The following is a 19,249-nucleotide window of genomic DNA, read 5'->3' on the forward strand; positions in this document are numbered from 1 at the left end:
TGGTGAGGTGGGGGAGGCAGGGCCCTGGCTGTGAATAGGTGACCTGCTCCATCTGGTGTTTCTCAAGGTGCCACTTTGTCACAGCCTCCAGGGGCTTTTGTGTAAGTGCAGATTGCCAGGTCCCATCTCAGCCCCAGGAAATCAACCCCTCCAAGCATCCACCCTGGGAATGTGCGTTTTAGTGTGCCCTGCTCTGAGAACCGCTGCCTGGAGGGTAGGGGTGGTTCAGGGGCGTGGGAAGATGGCTCTGGCTGGGTGAAAGGCAGGGGCACCTGCCAGGCTGCATCCTTCCAGGACGGAAGTGAAGGAGGCCGCGCAATTAGCGGGGAGAGAAAAAACGGAGCAGGCGCAGTGGCCAGGCCAGGCCTGTGGGCTGGGCCTAAGTGGGGGGGGGGGGCCAGGCCTGTGCACTGGGCCTAAGTAGGAGAGGAGGGGGAGCTGCTTCAGGGTTTGTGGCTTGAGGAACCCAAGGACACTGATGCCATTAATCAAAGTGAGGAATCCAGGAGGAGGGAGCGGAGGGAGTGGTCACTGGGCACCAGGGGAAAGCATGAGCTCTGTCCTCCGCTCTGTTTCCAGGGTCCAGCACAGCTCTTAACACCGGGGGCCCCTTCCGACTGAGGGGGCTGAACCGCTGTGTGGAGGACACGCCTGGCCAATTGCTCTCCTACCTTCTCCGGGGCCTGTGGTGACGTTAGCTTCGATCTCTGGCCCGTAGGTGAAGGTCTTGGCTCTGATGCGGAACCTGTAGGTCACCCCCTCCGCCAGGTCCTTCACCTTCAGCCACAGGGGGCTGTTCCCCTTCACGTCCACTGTCACGATCTTGCTGACGCCTGTGGGAGGCACAAGTGGGGACTGCAGGGGCCACCAGGCGTAGGGCCCACTGAGGGCACTGGAGGACATGGGGAAGAAGCAGTGGCCGTGGCCTGGGCCCCGGGACCCTGGGAAGGGGCCTCACTCCTTGAGGTTAGGCTGAAACACTCCCCCGGCCCATACAGCCACATTGCCCATGCTGTGTTTCTCAGAGCACGGTCCTGCCTGCTGTTCTCAGGGAGAAGGGCTCCGTGGCTCAGTAAGTTCGAGAAAAGCCACTACTGTCTGTGTCTACTGAGTAGCCACAGGGTCCATCAGCATCTAAAGAAAAGAGACCGCTCGCCATCCTGTTTAATGTAATCTCTGCAGCCCAAATACCTTCCATCTCCATTTTTATTCCCTTATGCAGCATCCCATGGGACTAGAATCATATATTTGTTCAGGAAGTGTTTCCATAAAAATACCAAGGCCGGGCGCGGTGGCTCAAGCCTGTAATCCCAGCACTTTGGGAGGCCGAGACGGGCGGATCACAAGGTCAGGAGATCGAGACCATCCTGGCTAACATGGTGAAACCCCGTCTCTACTAAAAATACAAAAAACTAGCCGGGCGAGGTGGCGGGCGCCTGTAGTCCCAGCTACTCCGGAGGCTGAGGCAGGAGAATGGCGTGAACCCGGGAGGCGGAGCTTGCAGTGAGCTGAGACCCGGCCACTGCACTCCAGCCTGGGCGACAGAGCGAGACTCCGTCTCAAAAAAAAAAAAAAAAAAAAAAAAAACCAAAAGCCCAGAGTTGGGGGGACACACTTTTGACCAGGTCCTCCACCTGAGCCCCGCTCCAGCTCCACCTCTGGGGTTCAGCCAGGAGCTCATATGGCCCTCCATCACCTATATCTGCCACGATTTTTTTTTTTTTTTTTTAAAGACAAGGTCTTGCTCTGTTGCTCAGGCACAATCATGATTCACTATAGCCTTGACCTCCTGGGTTCAAGCCATTCTGCCACTTTCAGCCTTCCAAGTAGCTGAGACTATAGGTGTGTACCATCATGCCCGGCTAATTTTTAAATTTTTGTAGAGACAGGGTCTCATTATGTTGCCCAGGCTGGTCCCGAACTCTTGGCCTCAAGTGATCCTCCCATCTTGGCCTCTCAAAGTGCTGGGATTATAGGCGTGAACCACTGTGCCCAGTCCACCAAGCTTTTCAGGGCAAAAGTAAGGATGCCTCAGCACCCCAAATCACAGCAACTAGAGGGGAGGCTTGGGCCAGCTTTCAGGAGGTGGGGGTCTGCTCTGTGCTTCATGAATCCAAACACTCCTGACTGCCGGCCTCCCTGGGAGCCGGGACTCGCGTCATTTCCCATGTCCCTCAGGCACACCAGTCATCAGTGAGACAGGCCTTGCAACCAGGAGGCTGGGCTCAGACCCAGTGATGGCGCTGGCCCTGGCATGTCCTTTAACCTGGCTTCAGTTTGTTCTGCCGAGTGAGGGTGTCCACAGCATCTTAGCAGGGATGTTATGAGCTTTAAGTAAAATAACAGAGCATGTAGGTGCCTGACCTATTTATTGACTAAGTGGATTATTAATATTATTATTTTGAGGTGGATTTTCACTCTTGTTGTCCAGGCTGGAGTGCAATGGTGTGATCTCAGCTCACTGCAACCTCCGCCTCCTGGGTTCAAGCGATTCTCCTGCCTCAGCCTCCTGAGTAGGCATCCACCACCATGCCCAGCTAATTTTGTACTTTTAATAGAGACAGGATTTTGCCATATTGGTCAGGTTGGTCTCGAACTCCTGACCTCAGATGATCCACCCCCTTTGGCCTCCCGAAGTGCTGGGATTACAGGTATGAGCCACCGCGCCTGGCCACTAAGTGGATTATTGAATGATGGAACAAAGTAGGCTCAGAGGGGCTTCCTGAAAGAATGAAATGACCCCGGGACCAGGAACAGGGACTCTGGCTACTTGTTCCTTGACAATTCTGCACAAAGCCCTCATCTGCCTGGGCCTTGGTTTTCCCTACAGGACAGTGGGGGCTGCTGGGCTCTTGTGAGGCTGGTTTGCTGCTGACCTGAACCCAGGATGAACTGGGGTGTGGACACTGGGCTGGCCAGGTGGGACCTCATCTTGCTGCACTTATTAACTGGGCTATTCTGGGAAGATGGGAATGTGTAGGGCCGTGGAGTTGAGCCACACTGTCCAGATCCCACCAGACTGTGGACCTGGAAGGCAAAGAGCTCACATTGGTCAAGTTGAGAGGGTCCTGGACAGGCCAGGTTGAGGCCCCTGTGAAGAGGGCTTGTGCTGGCCCCCTGTACCTTGTCTCGGGGACTGCTGTCCTCTGCCCCACTCTGGCACCCGACTGGATCTCCTGCTGGGCCCGGCTGCCCCCTGGTGTTCTAACACACAGCTCCCCTTTGCAGAATGAGCTGCTGGCACCCAGGTGGGGCAGGGAAGACTGAGGGCCATTGTTCCCTTGGCTGACCCAGAACTGCTGGTCCCAGGGCTCCGCCCCTTGTTCTTGCCAGGCTCAGTGATTGGAGGGGGTGAGAGTGAGAGGTGTGGCTCCAGGGGTCAGCCACACCCCCAGCACCTGGCTGGGACTAGTCCCAGGCAGTGAGGAGTGCAGTTTCCTTCCTACCTAAATCCCGTCCTCATAGGCTGTTCGTTGGTAACAAAATGGCAGGGATTTCTAGGCATGTTACCAGGGATAGAAAGCTGGCAGGTGCCAGATGCCCACTGTCAGGGGCTGCGCAGACCAGCCTAGGAGCCCAGAAATGGGGCACGGTCCCAGCTGGGGCCCGGAGGAAGGGGTTGGAAGACCATTCAGAGGAACAGGGTTAAGGACAAGAGCAAGGTCATTTGCAGAGCAGGGCTCTTGATCTGGGGTCCACAGATGGCAGTGGGGGGTGCAGGGACCTCCCTGGTCTTGTGCATCTTCCTGGGGAGAGGCTCTGAAGCTTTGGTCAGATTCTCATTAGATTCTCAAAGGGGTTCCTGACTCCCACAAAAGCTAAAGAAGGACTAACACACAGTAAAGCTGAGAACCGTAAGGTTTGGGAAAGGGCAAAGTAGGACCCTCAGGGGCTCCCCTCTTCTTTTCTTTTTCTTTTTTTTTCTTTTCTTTTTTCTTTCTCTCTCTTTTTTTTTTGAGATGGAATCTAGCTCTGTCGCCCAGGCTGGAGTGCAGTGGCGTGATCTCGGCTCACTGCAACCTCTGCCTCCCGAGTTCAAGCGATTCTCCTGCCTCAGCCTCCTAAGTAGCTGAGACTACAGGCACCCACCACCACCAAAATTAGCCCAGCTAAGTTTGTAGTTTCAGTAAAGACAGGGTTTCACCATGTTGGCCAGGTTGGTCTTGGAACTCCTGACCTCAGGTGATCCACCTGCCTCTGCCTCCCAAAGTGCTGGCATTACAGGCGTGAGCCACTGCCCCTGGCTGCCCCCTTTCTTTATGGTCTCAACAGAGCCCTGTCCACTCAGGTTTCCCTTCCTTTCCTCCCTGTTTCCATCGACCAAAGGGGGAAGAATATATTTAACGATTCTCTGCCTGGAAGTTAGGAGACCTGGATCTCTCCTCCAACTCTGCCCTCAACTTGCTGTTGTTTTACCTTGGAAATACCCTTTCCCTTGTCTGGGACTCAGTTTCTGTATGGGGAGATGCTCACTGAACCTCACTCATGTGTAGTGGCTGCGATGGGTGCTGATACCAGAGCGAGCTTTTGCAAAGTGAGGGGCTGGGGAGCCATGCTGGGGTATCCACTTACCATCCACGGGGCTGCAGGGCTCGTACACCAGCCGATAGCCCTCCAGGATGCCATTGGGGAACTGCGGGGCTTCCCAGGACACGTTCACCGAGGTTGTGGTCAGCTCACTGAACTTGACGGAGCTGGGAGCACTGGGGGCTGCGGGAGACAGCAAAGCATTTTTGTTTCCTTCTTCTGTGGAAGTTCAAAGCCCTGGGTGCAGCTCCAAGGAGCTAGCGGGAGTGTTGGGTCTGAGCCCGGGAGGAACAAGAGTATGGGGCTCATCAGAAAGGGCGGGCAGGAGGGGTCACTGGAGGTCACCAGGCCCCCTTCCTCTCCTCTCTCAACTTTCCAGTATCGGAGTCCTAAGAACCGGGAAGAAAGAGAACTCGATTTTCCCCTCAAGTTGCAGAATTCAGGCTTCTCCCTGCTAAGTGGCTCTGAGCCTGGGCTATGAGTGTGGGACAAGCTGTCACACCCCCAGGGTCATCATGGGACAAGGCCATTTCCTGACTTTGTGGGGTTCATCTTTTGGCTTCCATGGAGGAGAAGGTAGGGGGTGTCTGGGCCTCAGAACATTCGGTGGGTGCTAAACAAAGAAGATGCCAGAACCACAGCAGACGGAGATGGCTTTCCTCTCCTCCTGGGGCTCCAGGGCTTGTCACCGAGGCCCCACACAGTCAGGGGGAGCCACGCCAAGGACAGTCAGACCCTCTGGGAGAAATGTTTTCTTGGACTGAGAACCCTGTGGCAACCCTGAAAACATGAGGCGGGGGCTTCCCTGAAGGGGAGGACAGAGGAAGGGCAGGAAGCGTCCCAATCTGCGGCATCCCCAGCTGGCCTGGGGAGGATGACCAGGCTATTATTGTCCAGTGCTGCCTCCCCACCAAGCCGGAGCTAATCCAGACCCGCTTCCGGCTCCAGCCCCGGGAGGCAGAGTCAGCGAGTGTCTTTGAAGGAGGGAGGTGAGCTCAGGGGGCCCTTCCTGCCTGCTCTGTGCTACAGGGACGTGGGACAGAACATGTTGTCCTGCTGCCACAGTGACGGAAGCCTCGGGTTCCCTGGGGTTCGCATCCGGCAGACGACACTGACAAGAGAGTGGCTGGGACAGGAGGCGGACGGACAGACTCGTACATTCAGTGGCTCATGCTCATCCTGGCCACCATCAGACCCTGGGGGAGGTGGAGGGAAAGGGTTCCCTGGAGCCAGGGCTTGTCCCCAAAGAGGGTCATAATGAAGAACTGATGCCACAGGTGTGCTCTCTGTAGCTCTTTAAAAGCCACATGTCACTGACAGCATAGGAAGCAGCAGGGTGAACAAGATACTCAAGGGAGGCCGGGGCAAAAGGCCAGTATTCCAGACCACCAGGACAGAACGCTTGGTCCTCTCAGAAATCCTCGGTTCCAGCCTTTGCTCCCCCAGTGACCAGCTGGGCAACCCTGGACAAATAGCATAACTTCCCGGGCGACCCTGGCTCATCGTGAAATGAGGGTGCCGCCTGCCCTGCCTGTCCACGGGGCTTCTGGGAGGGTTAAGTGTGACAGTGCCTGACTACCAGGCTTGCTCTGCACACAGGCAGCAGGATTCTCATCAGCACCCTCTCCTCTGCACCTGCCACCCTTCAGCCTCCTGATCTCCCCTCCCTGCCTCAACTCTCTCCCCTCTGCCAGGCCATCTTCTGCACAGCAGTCGGGGCACTTTTCTCTAAATGTAAACCAGACCCTGTTGCTCAACTATTCAAGCCTTCCCATGGCTTCCCAGTGTACTTTTAAATTTTTTTATTTTTTTAGACAGATTCTTGCCCTGTCACCCAGGCTGGAGTGCCGTGGTGCAATCTCAGCTCACTGCAACCTCCACCTTCCAGGTTCAAACGATCCTCCTGTCTCAGCCTCCTGAGTAGCTGGGATTGGAGAGAGGTGCACCACCACACCCAGCTCATTTTTGTATTTTTTTAGTACAGATAGAGTTTCGTCATGTTGGCCAGGCTGGTCTCGAACTCCTGACCTCAAATGATCCACCCAGCTTGGCCTCCCAAAGTGCTGGGATTACAGGTGTGAGACACCACGTGTGGTCCATTGTACTTATAATTAATCCCAATCCCAATTCCCCACCCCGAGTTCTCACCCCATTTTCCTGCAAGCCACCTGGCTTTCTCTATGTTCCCTCCAGCCTCCAGTCCTTAGCACCTGCTGTTCCCTCTGCCTGGAACCCCCAACACCCTCTGCCACCTCCTGAGCATCCCATGGCACGCCTCTTGTCTTTTTTTTTTTTTTTTCTTTTTTTGCTCTGTCACCCAGGCTAGAGTGCAGCAGTGGCACAATCTCAGCTCACTGCAACCTCCACCTCTCAGGTTCAAGCAATTCTCTTGCCTCAGCCTCTTGAGTAGATGGGATTACAGGCACGTGCCACCACGCCTAGATAATTTTTTGTATTTTTAGTAGAGATGGGGTTTCACCATGTTGGCCAGGCTGGTCTCAAATTCCCGTCCTCAGGTGATACACCCGCCTTGGCCTCCCAAAGTGCTGGGATTACAGGCGTGAGCCACCATGCCCGGCCCCTGCTGGCCTCTGCTCATTCAAATCTCACCTTCTCAGGGAGGCCTTTGTGGGTGAACCTATCCAAAGCCATCCACCCACTCCTGCCCCACTCTTAGGTCACCTGTGCTGACCCCCCATCTGCATTTACGTCATCAACTTGCTTATAATCTGTGCCCCGCACTAGGGCAGGGACCTTGTTGGTCTCACCATTGTGTCCCTAGCATCTAGCATGGCACAGGCTCATAAGACACTCAGTATTTGTGGAACGAACAAAGCCAGAGAGACAGAGGGAAGGCAGGTGGGAAGAAGGCAGGGAGCAGAAGTAAGCTGGCTGGGAGGGGCTGGGGTGCTGACTGTCCCTCTGCAAGGTGGGGCAAAGGATGGGGAGGACAGGGATGAGATGTGGGGGTTTCTCAAGGCTTTATGGGGACAGCCTCTCTTTCCTGAGCTTGGGCTCTCCCACTCGGGAGGGCGTCTCCGGGGACCTGGGTACCATGCCCAGATCCTCGGGGGGATAAGGCAGCTGCCTCCACGCCTGCCAAGAGCCCAGATGCCGGGTGGGTCCTCTTGCAACCCCCTGTGGCCAACCTACCCCCCGTCAAGGCCCCCTCTCCCACCTGCTTGCTGGGTCTGGCCTTGGGTGGGGGTGCTCCGAGGCCCATCCCCAGCGGCGTTGAAGGCGGCCACGCTGACCATGTAGGCCGTGTAACCCGTCAAGTTCTTGAGCTTCACACTGTTCTCAGCCAGGAAAAGCGTCTTCACTCGCTCCGTGAGGTTCCCCCGCTGGGCTTCCCAGAAATAAATCTGTGGAAACAGAAGGAAGTGGGAGTGAGGGGGACAGGGGCGACGAGCGTCCCTCCTGTCCCTGCTGACCTGTAGTCTACGAGACACCTTTATTGCTGTGAGTCACCTAGGAAACAGCAGAGAAGTCTTTCAGAGGCCGGGCGCGGTGGCTCATGCCTGTAATCCCAGCACTTTAGGAGACCGAGGTAGGTGGATCACTTGAGGTCAGCAGTTCAAGACCAGCCTGGCCAACATGGTGAATCCCCATTTTTACTAAAAATACAAAAAAATTTGCCAGGCATGGTAGCAGGTGCCTGTAGTCCTGGCTACTCTGGAGGCTGAGGCAGGAGAATCGCCTGAACCTGGGAGGTGGAGGTTGCAGTGAGCCAAGATCATGCCATTGCACTTCAGCCTGGGTGACAGAGCAAGACTCCATCTCAAAAAAAAAAAAAAAAAAAAAAATCTTTAAGAACAGTTTTAGAAACCTTTCCAGAACCTTCCTTTCCACAGCCAAGACCCTGGTCTCTGCCAGACAGTAAACTCCAGGGCATGGTCCCCAGGTGTCTGTGGTTTCCCGCCATGCCTGGAGGATTTCGCGTAGCACTGGCACGTCAGCACTCAGTACAGTTCCTGGAGGAATAAAGCAAATCCGTCCTACGGGAGGCTGAGCTGGGGGGATAAGGCAGTGTGGAGTCTATCTGGACAGAGCGTGGTGCAAGTGCTGGTGGCCTCATGTCACCTGGGAGCTGGTGAGGGATGCAGAGTCTCAGGGCCACCCTGGGCCCACTGCATCAGCAGCTGCTGGTTAACAGGAACGAGGCCCGCTGCAGAGGAAGCCTCAGCCAAGACGGCGGGCAGCCGGAGGCTGAATCCCAGCTGCACCGTTGACAGCAGCGGGACCTGCCCAGGTGACTTTCCGGAGCTGCAGTTTTGTCGTACGTTCAGTGAGGTTAAGGACACGTACTTCCTGGGGTCCACGTGAGGGGTGCAGGTTCTAAGGGTTTCACCCAGGTACTTGGCCAGTTTCCTAAGGCACCCCATGGCTGTAGAAGGTTTTAGGCCAGGAACACAACAGATGCCCCATGGTGTTTTCTTTTTCCTTCTGTTTTTTGAGACGGTCTCACACTGTCGCCCAGGCTGGAGTGCAGTGGCGCGATCTCAGCCCACTGCAAGCTCCGCCTCCCGGGTTCATGACATACTCCTGCCTCAGCCTCTGCTGGGACCCAGGCGCCCGCCACCATGCCCGGCTAATTTTTTGTATTTTTAGTAGAGATGGGGTTTCCCCACATTAGCCAGGATGGTCTCGATCTCCTGACCTCATGATCCGCCACCTTGGCCTCCCAAAGTGCTGGGATTACAGGTGTGAGCCACCGAGCCTGGCCATTGTTTTCAATCACTTCCTATATAGCACGGGTTAACACTTCTGCTAGTTCCAGGACAAGCCATCCAGGGAGCGACCAGTCGGGCCCAGCCCACATGCAGCATTGGAGGTCATTTGGCACCCTCTGCTGGCCAATGAGGTTTCTGCATGTCACCGGCTTTTCAATTTCTCGTTTCCGTGGAAGAAGCCCATAAAGTGAGAAAGAGCTAATAATAGTGTCCATACTGGCATCTATGGGTGGCAGTTAGGACATCTTGTTACCATGAAATCCTTGCTTTTCTCCAATACCTCTCCCCCTTTATTATTTATTTGAGGCAGGCCTCACTCTGTTGCCCAGGCTGGAGTGCAGTGGCACGATCACAGCTCACTGCAGCCTTGACCTCCTGGGCTCAAGCCATCCTCCCACCTCAGCCTTCTGAGTAGCTAGGACTACAGGTGAGCACCACCACACCCAGCTAAGTTTTCAATCTTTTGTAGAGACGGGGTCTTGCCTTGTTTCCCAGGCTGGTCTTGAACTCCTGGGCTCAGGCAATCCAACCACCTTGGCTTCCCAAAGTGCTGAGATTACAGGTGTGAGCCACTATGCCCAGCCCTCTCTCCTATATTATTTTATTTTATTTCGAGACAGGGTCTCACTTTGTCACCCAGACTGGGGTGCAGTGGCATGATCTTGGCTCATTGTAACCTTGACCTCCAGGTTCAAGCCATCCTCTCGCCTCAGCCCCCCAGGTAGCTCTGACTACATACAGGTGCTACCACACCCAGCTCTTTCTTTTGTAGAGATGGGGATTTCTTTTGTAGAAATTTCTTTTTTAGAAAGGAGGAGAGGGCAGGTTGCAGTGGCTCACACCTGTAATCCTAATACTTGGGAAGCTGAGGCAGGGGAGTCGCCTGAGCCCATGAGTTCAAGGCCAGGCTGGGCAACATTGCAAGACTCCTGTCTCTACTAAAAATACAAAAATTAGCCAGGAGTATTGGCGTGCACCTGCAGTCCCAGTGACTTGGCAGGCTGAGGCAGGAGGATCGCTTGAACCTGGGAGGTGAAGGTTGCAGTGAGCTGAGATCACACCACTGCACTCCAGCCCAGGCAACAGAGCAAGACTCCATCTCTAAAATAAAATAAAATAAAATAATAAAAATAAATAAAAAGCAGATTCTTCTCGTATGGGTAGATGAATGAAAGCTGAGGCAGTCATTTATGAAATCATTCATTCACTCGTGCATTCATAGTAATGGGGGTACAACGGTTAACAAAGTTCCTGTCGGATTTGGAAAGGTCATGGCTGATGCTAAAAGTCTGCCATTATCAGCACACAGATGATCTGCCGTGAGTGCACACTAGGAGAATGAACGGATTCTCTTAGGTAGAGAAGAGGGTCGTGGATTGATTCCTGGGGGCCTCCAGCATTCAGAGCATTCAGTGGTTGGTGGGGAGGAACAGCTAGCGAGGGAAGCCGAGGAAAGCAAGTATTTTAAGAGGAAGGAGAGATCCACGTGTCAAACACAACTGCTGAGTCAGGCGGGATAAGCCTGCTGTTTGACTTAATATGAGCACCACAGGAATTATGGGCAACTTTGGCAGGAAGAGCTTCGGTGGGGTGGCGGGGATGGGAACCTACTTGGAGCAGGTTCAAGGGAGAATGAAAGCAGAGGAATTGGAGGTAGTGAATACGGAAGATTCTTTTGAGGAATTCTGCTGTAAAGGGGCCATATAAATGGGTGACAACTGGAAGAAAATGTGAGGTCATGCCAGGCACGGTGGCTCACACCTGTAATCCCAGCACTTTGGAAGGCCGTGGCAGGTGGATCACCTGAGGTCAGGAGTTTGAGACCCGCCTGGCCAACGTGGCAAAACTCCATCTCTACTAAAAATACAAAAATTAGCTGGGCATGGTGGCAGGTGCCGGTAATCCCAGCTACTCAGGAGGCCGAGGCAGAAGAATCGCTTGAACCAGGGAGGTGGAGGCTGCAGTGAGCTGAGATAGTGCCACTGCACTCCAGCCTGGGCAACAGAGTGAGAGTCAGTCAAAAAAAAAAAAAAAAAAAAAAAAAAAAGGTGAGGTCAGGAAAAGCCATGAAAAGAGGAAACATATCTCAGAATGCTTTTCTGCCCTGCCCGTGGGAGCTATCCACTGGGGAGGTGGAGGAGAGGAAGGGCCAATGGCTGTGGTCATGCTCTTGGGTGAGGAGTGGGTCAGGGCCTAGAACTCAGGGACAGCTGTCTTCACAAACCAGGCACTCCGGCAGGTGCGTCTTGTTTGTGAGTGCTGCATTCTGCAGAGGTTTGTTAGCTGATGATTCATAGTGAGAGGGACTGACACTTGTGCAAAGGACATAAAGGGACTGAGCCCAGATCCTGGTCCCCACGGGGCACACTGCTGAGCTGCAGTGCACACTGATGAGTCTGCCAGAATGCAGGCTCCAGAGGGCGGGCATCTCGGTCCATGTGGCTCCCTTGGGACCCAAACACCTAGAATCATGGCTGGCACATCCATGGTGCTCAATCAGTATCTGCCGGAGGAATAAATGCCTTATGTGGACAGGGGCAGGCATGGGAGTGCACCATTATAATCACGAACTTGCCATTCACTGTGCCCAATTCCCTGCCCTTTCTTTTCTTTTTTCAGCTTTATTGAGGTATAATTGACAAAATCTGTATATAGCCAGGTGTGGTGGTGGGTGCCTGTAATCCCAGCTATTTGGGAGGCTGAGGAAGGAGAATCCCTTCAGCCTAGGAAGTGGAGGTTGCAGTGAGTGGAGATTGCGCCACTGCACTCCAGCCTGGGTGACAGAGTGAGACTGTGTCAAAAACAAACAAACAAAACAAAAAACAAAAAAAAACCCTAAAACTTTATGCATTTAAGGTATACAACATGGTGTTTTGATATACATATGCATTATGAAATGATTACCACAATCAAGCTAATTAACATGTTCATCATCTTCTTGTGGTAAGAACCTTCTGAGCAAATTTCAAGTGTACAATACAGTATCATTAAGTATCATCACCATGTTATACATTAGATCTAGATCATATTTATCCTGCCTCACTGAAACGCTGTATCCTGTGACCGTCTCCCTATATCCCTCACTCCCTCAGCCCCTGGTAACCACCGCTCTACTCTCTGTTTCTATGAGTTTGATTGTTTTAGATTCTGCATATACGCGAGGTCATGCAGTATTTGTCTTTCTGTGCTTGGTTCATTTCATTTGGTGTAATATCCTGCAGGTTCATCCGTGTTGTTGCAAACAGCAGGATTTCCTTCAAGACTGGATGGTATTCCACTGTGTATAAACCACATTTTCTTCATTCATTCACCCATTCACAGACATTTAGGCTATTTCCACATCTTGGCTACTGTGAGTGATGCTGAAATTAACATGGGCCTGCAGATAGCTCTTCAAGAGCCTCATTTCAATTCCTTTGGATAAATACCCAGTAGTGGGATTGCTGGATCATTGGAGTTCTATTTTTAATTTTCTGCAGAACCTCCATACCATTATCCATAATGACTGTACTGATTTACACTCCCACCAACAGTTGTGCAAAGGTTCCCTTTTCCCCATACCCTCACCACCACTTATAGCTAGACTTTTTGATAACAGCCATCCTTGCAGGTGTGATGGGATATCTCACTGTGGTTTTGGTTTGCATTTCCCTGAGGCTGAGCGATGTTCAACACCTTCCCAGATACCTGTTGACCATTTATATATCTTCTTCTTCTTTTTTTTTTTTTTTGAAATAGAGTCTTGCTCCGTCACCCAGGCTAGAGTGCAGTGGCATGAAATTGGCTCACTGCAACCTCCACTTCCTGGGTTCAAGCGATTCTCTTGCCTCAGCCAGGTGCCTGCCGCCACGGCCGGCAAGTTTTTGTATTTTTAGTAGAGACGGGGTTTCACTATGTTGGCCAGGCTGGTCTCCAACTACTGGTCTCAGGTCATCTGCCCACCTTGAGCTCTCAAAGTGCTGGGATTACAGGTGTGAGCCACCGTGCCCAGCCTATGTATCTTCTTTTGAGAAATGTTCATTCGGGTCCTTTGCCCCATTTTCTTTCCCTTTAGGTGGATGAGTTCCTTCCATATTTTGGCTATTAACCCCTGGTCATATGTATGGTTTGCAAATATTTTCTCCCATTCCAGAGGTTCTCCCTCCTTCTGGAAGCATGTTCTTCCCGTGAGCTCTGAGACATCATTCCATTTTTGGTTTCAGGGCTCAATCTGTAGACTTCTCTCGTTCTCTATCTTTCCTTGTCTAATCTCTGGCTTTCAGTACCATCTACATGCTGAGGACTCCATAATTCACATCTCTGGTTTGATCCTTCTCTCTTGAACTCCAGACATACATCTCTGACTCTGTTCTGTCTTCCCTTGAATGTCCAACAGACGTCTCAAACCAAACACATCTGGAACCAGACTCCAGATCTCCCCAGCCTCCTCCTTCACCAGCTTTGTCTTTTCCTGCTCCATCATCCTACAGACCCTGGGGCTGTCCTTGTTGCCTCCCTTTTATCCCACTCCATGTTCAATTTGTCAGTAAATTTTTTTTTGTTTGTTTGTTTTGGAGACGGAGTCTTGCTGTGTTGCCCAGGCTGGAATACAGTGGCGTGATCTTGGTGCACTGCAACCTCTACCTTCTGGGTTCAAGTGATTCTCTTGCCTCAGCCTCCTCAGTAGCTGGAATTACAGGCATGTGCTACCATACCCAGGTAATTTTTGCATTTTTAGTAGAGATGGGGTTTGGTCATGTTGGCCAGGCGGGGTGTGAGCCACCACGCCCAGCCTGATTTGTTAGCAAATTCTACCAGCTCTGATGTTAGGACTAACCGAGTGCTGCCACTTCTCACCCGGCTCTCACCTGATCTGAGCCCCCTTCATGGCCCACCTGGATGGTTCAGATGCCTCCCCACGGCTTCTGGGCTTTCCCCATTTCAGACTACGCTCACCGCAGCAGCCAGCGGGACCCTCTACAGGTCCCAGTCCTCCACTCAGAGGACTTCACTCAGAGTGAAAGCCAAAGCCCCGAAGGGCCCCAGGTGCTCCAGCCCCGGCTTTCTCGTGTCCCATCGTGCTCCCTGGAACTCACTCTGGGGACACACCAGGCTCTCTGTACACCCCAAGTGCCTGACTACCCTGAGACCTTTGCTCTTCTTTCCTCTCTTTCTGGATCTATGTGATTTGGGCCCTGTTCTCCTTCAGGTTTTTGCTCAAATATCACCTTCTCATTAAGTCCTTTCCTAACAACCCTTCTGTTTTTTTAGACAGAGTCTTAATCTAGGCTGGAGTGCAGTGGTGCAATGATGGCTCACTGCACCCTCACTCGGCTGGGCTCAGGCACTCCTCCCTCCTCCCTCCCCGGTGGCTGGGACTACAGGCATGCGCCACCACACCCGGCTAATTCTGTTGTTGTAGTCTGTTTTCTTTTCATAGAGACAGGCTTTTACCATGTTGCCCAGGCTGGTCTTGGACTCCTAGAGTCAAGCAATCCACCCACCTCAGCCTTCCAAAATGCCAGGATTACAGTTGTGAGCCACTGAGCCCAGTCCTTAACAACCCATTTAAAATTTCAAACCCTGGCTGGGCACAGTGGCTCATGCCTGTAATCCCAGCAATTTGGGAGGCCAAGGGCAGATCACCTGAGGTCAGGAGTTTGAGACCAGCCTGGCCAACATGGCGAAACCCTGTCTCTACTAAAAATACAAAAATTAGCTGGGCGTGGTGGCGGGCGCCTGTAATCCCAGTTACTCAGGAAGCTGAGGTGGGAGAGTCGCTTGAACCTGGGAGGCAGAGGTTGCAGCGAGCCAAGATTGTACCACTGCACTTCAACCTGGGCGACAGAGCAAGACTCCATCTCAGGAAAAAAAAAAAAAAAAAAAAGAAATAAATAAAATAAAGTAAAATAAAATAAAACAAAACAAAATTTCAGGCCGGGTGCGGTGGCTCACTCCTGTAATCCCGGCACTTTGGGAGGCTGAGGTGGGCGGATCACGAAGTCAAGAGATCGAGACCATCCTGGTCAACATGGTGAAACCCCATCTCTACTAAAAATACAAAAATTAGCTGGGCATGGTGGCAGGCGCCTGTAATCCCAGATACTTGGGAGACTGAGGCAGGAGAATCACTTGAACCTGGTAGGTGGAGGTTGCAGTGAGCTGAGATTGCGCCACTGCACTCCAGCCTGGGGACAGAGCAAGACTCCGTCCAAAAAAAAAGAGAAAAAAAATTCAAACCTCCCCATGGATCTGGCTCTCCCCTAACCTGCTTCATTTACCACCACCTGGCGGTATTATTTCCTTTGTCCATTGTTGGTCTTCTCTCTCTAATGTCTAAGCTCACATTGTCCCTGCTCACTGCGTTATTCCCAGCTCTGAGAACAATGCTGGGCACACAGTAACTGCTCAATAAACACATGTCATTGACCAACTGAAAGACTGGAGCTCTCAGAACGTGCATGAATGTGCCTGCCACGCACCAGTTGTGTGCAGTCTGACTGGAGTGCAGTATCAGCTTTGCTGTGCTTGTTGGTTGATGAAGTTAATGCATCACTGATGTTCGCGAATGTTGATGTCAGTACGTTGGTTATCACATGTCCAGGAGGTAGCATTTTCTCCATTCCTTTCCACAGTTTCCGCTCAGGTACGGGTTATGTTTTCTGGAGCGCGTAGACCTCTGCTGTATTATCTATGGTGTTGTGCACCCACACATTTTCCTGCATCTGTATATTAACTTCCAAGCCTCAACAGTCTGGTGGCTGCCAAACTGCTGTTGGTGCTGCCTTGGCCCCTTTCTTTTCCCGTGGGAGGCATATGCTAGGGGGGCAATGTTTAGTTTTCCCAGCTGGTGCTCCTGGGCAATGCCATGAGGGGTGTCATTCTTCTTTAGGGCTTCCTTGGCAACATGCCTTTCCTCCTTTCTTCCTCCTCCTTCACCCCAGATGCAATGAGACTCCTATGCTGGATTTTGTCCTAAATCGGGGCTACCTGTATTAATGAGCTGTGTGACCTGGGTAAGCTCTTTCCCTTTGCTGACACTCCTCCCACCTGTGGGATGAGGTGCCTTGCGTCTCTCCTACTCCCCACTTAGGCCATGGCACTGGGGCTCTTCTCTGGAGTAACAACCAGCTGCCAAGAATGAGAGTCGACTGGACACTGGTGCAGGAGGCAGTCACAGCTAAGGGTTATGTGTTCTAGCTGTTCTAACCAGGCAGACACATTCCTTCTAATTTCTGGAGACGGAGTCTCACTCTTGTTGCCCAGGCTGGTGTGCAGTGGCATGGTCTTGGCTCACTGCAACCTCTGCCTCCCGGGTTCAAGCGATTCTCCTGCCTCAACCTCCCAAATAGCTGGGATTACAGGCACCCGCCACCTTGCCCGGCTAATTTTTGTATCTTTAGTAGAGACGGGGTTTCACCATGTTGGCCAGGCTGGTCTCGAACTCCTGACCTCAGGTGATCTGGCCGCTTCGGCCTCCCAAAGTGCTGGGATTAAAGGTGTGAGCCACCGTGCCCGGCCTAGAAATTTTTAAACAGTGATTTCCAAATACTAGGCAGTGATGCTTTCTTTGCTAACTGGCTATCTGATTAATATCAATATTGTAATTACGGGGCCAAAAGCCCCTTGGAGGGGTCTTAAGTTATGTATGGGGCTGGGGGTTGGTGGGGAGGGATGTGTGTGCTGCTCAGAAATGGTATGAGCCGAGAGATGGCTAGAGTTTTTGCACCTAAGCTCAGCCTGCCGTCAGGACGCTGGAGGGGATGGATGTGGTTCAGCTTCAGGTGTACAATATTTCTGCGAATTGGGTCCAAATAGCCAAGGCGGCAGGAGCTGGCTGGATGAATGGAGGGCCTGGGGACCTGCATGCCTCCCACATATGACTTACTCCCCAGCCCCCGACCTGGCCCCTCGTCCATGCACCTCTTTGCTCTGCCCGAGGGCACCCTACCTTGTACCCCTGGATGTCTCCATTATGGCTGTCCAGCGGAGGTGGCTCCCAAGTCACGTCCAGCTGTGTGGCCGTGGCGCCGTGGACGACCACGTTACGAGGTGCTGCTGTGGGCACTGGAGGGCGTGCAGGGTAGGCAGTGAGCATGCGAGTAAACCTGGGAGGGTAGGAGGGCTGGGCGGGATGGGGAGCCCAGATTCCGCCTCTTCCAGCTGAACTGGGTGGGGCTGGGAAAGGCATGCTGGGGCCAGACAGGGTGTTCGCTGCTCACCTGCCTCCCCGACAAAGACCTCCTGCGGGGTGCTGGAGGGCCCCTCGCCCACAGCGTTGTACACGCTCATCCGTATCTCGTACCGCCTGTGCTTGTTCAGGTCTATGGGGGAGAGTGGGGGAGGGGAAGCACACTGAGGTCACTGTCCCTGCAGGGAAGGTGCCCCCCAGGGAGGGTGGAGGCTGCCGGGGGAGGAATGAGGCACCCCCGCCATTCTAGTCCCCTCTGTGAAGGTGCAGGAAGAAGGAGGTGAGAGGCGGGGCCCCCAGGGGATGCTCCGTGCCAATCTGGGCCATGCTGGTTGGCCTCCTGGCCTAGGGTGACCGTACATTTTATTTTTCAACTGGACACTTTTGAGACTGAAAAGCACTATGAATATTTACACTGGGACAACCAGTGTAAACCAAAACTGTCCTGGGCATGCCTGGCCATAGCTTCTCCCGCTACCCCCAGCGTGTCCTCTTTCCCCACCGTGACAGATGCCCAGAGTCCCCATCCACCAACTCTTTGCACAGCAGGGCTTAGCTCCAGGGGGGAGGGGCACATTGGATGCGAATTCTGGAGTAAGAAACCTGATGTTTCTGCCAAGTTTGAGGTGCTTGGCTGAGAACGCCTGGCAGCTGCAAGAAACGGATGCAGTCACTGTCTCCTGTGGCTGAAAGTTTCTCCCACCCTCTCCACTCTTCTCTCTGGGTTCCCTGCCCCTGCTCCCTTCGCCTGAGTGGAGTCTACCCTTCAGTAGACTGTGAGAGGGGTGTCACCCTTGCCTAGCTGTTTATGCAGCCTGTGTTGGCCACTGGTTGACGGAGGAAGGAGGAAGGGAATTTAGCCTTAAATTAGTGCTATTTTCTCCTGAGCATGAAACCCTCTTGCCTGAGAACCTGGGTCTCAGGAAGAACCATGGCTGGGGCTTTAGAGAAAGATCAAGGGCTGGGGCGTGCAAGCAGAAGGAACATGCCTAGTGCATGGGAGGATGACGGACGCAGGTGACTAAAACTGCTGTCACCTCCCTCCGGGTGCGGGGCCAGACTGTAAGACCCAGTTGGGCCGAGAAGTGCCTTCAATGCGACTAGATGGGGCAGCAGCCACGTGGACACCTGCCCACCTACCCAGCAGCGTCCAACAGCTCCTGCTGCGGCCCCGCTGTCACTGTCCCTCCACCCAGCGGAGCATGGGGTTACACACTTCCCTTTTCCAGCCCACACCGGACAGAGGGCAGGCTTGAAGGAGACTTTCCCTGGCATCGGCCTACTTTTCCACGTGTTTAGGGTTATCACTTGTGTTCAGGGCAGTCCCGTTCCTTAAGCCCCCTGGGGTGGGCACACTTCCTCAGCTGTGATCAGGTCTCTCGAGGCCCCACTCCCAGTCCCCGTGGGAGGCCTGGGCCCGCAATGAAGCCGCCATGCAAGGAGACTTACTGTCCAGCTCGTACTGGGTGAGGCTGGGCCGGCTCAGGTTCCGCATGGAGTACATGGCTATGGGGTGGGGGTGCCGGGGCGGGGCGCAGAGGGAGACAGCAGACAGAGGAGGTTAGTGCCCACACATCCCCACCCACAAAGAAACCCCGGCCAGGCGGGGCTGACGGTGTGAACAGACAGAAAGAATGTTTCCAGATTTCCAGTGCTGAGTTACAGGCCAGGATAACAGTGCAGTGGTGGCAGGGGAAGGTGGAGGCTCCCTGGACAGTCTGCCTCCACCCTCCACCCTGGTGTGCCCCGGCCCAAGGTGATGTAAGCCCTTGTAGCCCAGCATCTCTAGGGACATCTCTGGGGGACCCTCTCACCCCCA

General features: G+C 53.4%; 1 protein-coding gene across 3 annotated transcripts in view; it reads right to left on the bottom strand.

Annotated features, from left to right (window-relative positions):
- Positions 1-19,249, bottom strand: part of LOC105469102 (sidekick cell adhesion molecule 2) — a 309,641-nt gene that overhangs the window by 24,095 nt on the left and 266,297 nt on the right. For 2 of the 3 annotated variants that reach the window (XM_071083534.1, XM_011719696.3), the window contains 6 exons: positions 18,880-18,936; positions 17,462-17,563; positions 17,191-17,306; positions 7,706-7,892; positions 4,573-4,710; positions 672-833 (listed from right to left, as the gene is read on the bottom strand). In XM_071083534.1, the coding sequence (XP_070939635.1) occupies positions 672-833; positions 4,573-4,710; positions 7,706-7,892; positions 17,191-17,306; positions 17,462-17,563; positions 18,880-18,936 (762 nt within the window). The remainder of the gene's footprint in view (positions 1-671; positions 834-4,572; positions 4,711-7,705; positions 7,893-17,190; positions 17,307-17,461; positions 17,564-18,879; positions 18,937-19,249) is intronic. The other variant, XM_011719697.3, reaches the window with a different exon arrangement.

The sequence above is a fragment of the Macaca nemestrina genome, chromosome 17 (assembly GCF_043159975.1).
Source record: "Macaca nemestrina isolate mMacNem1 chromosome 17, mMacNem.hap1, whole genome shotgun sequence".
Taxonomy (NCBI): domain Eukaryota; kingdom Metazoa; phylum Chordata; class Mammalia; order Primates; family Cercopithecidae; genus Macaca; species Macaca nemestrina.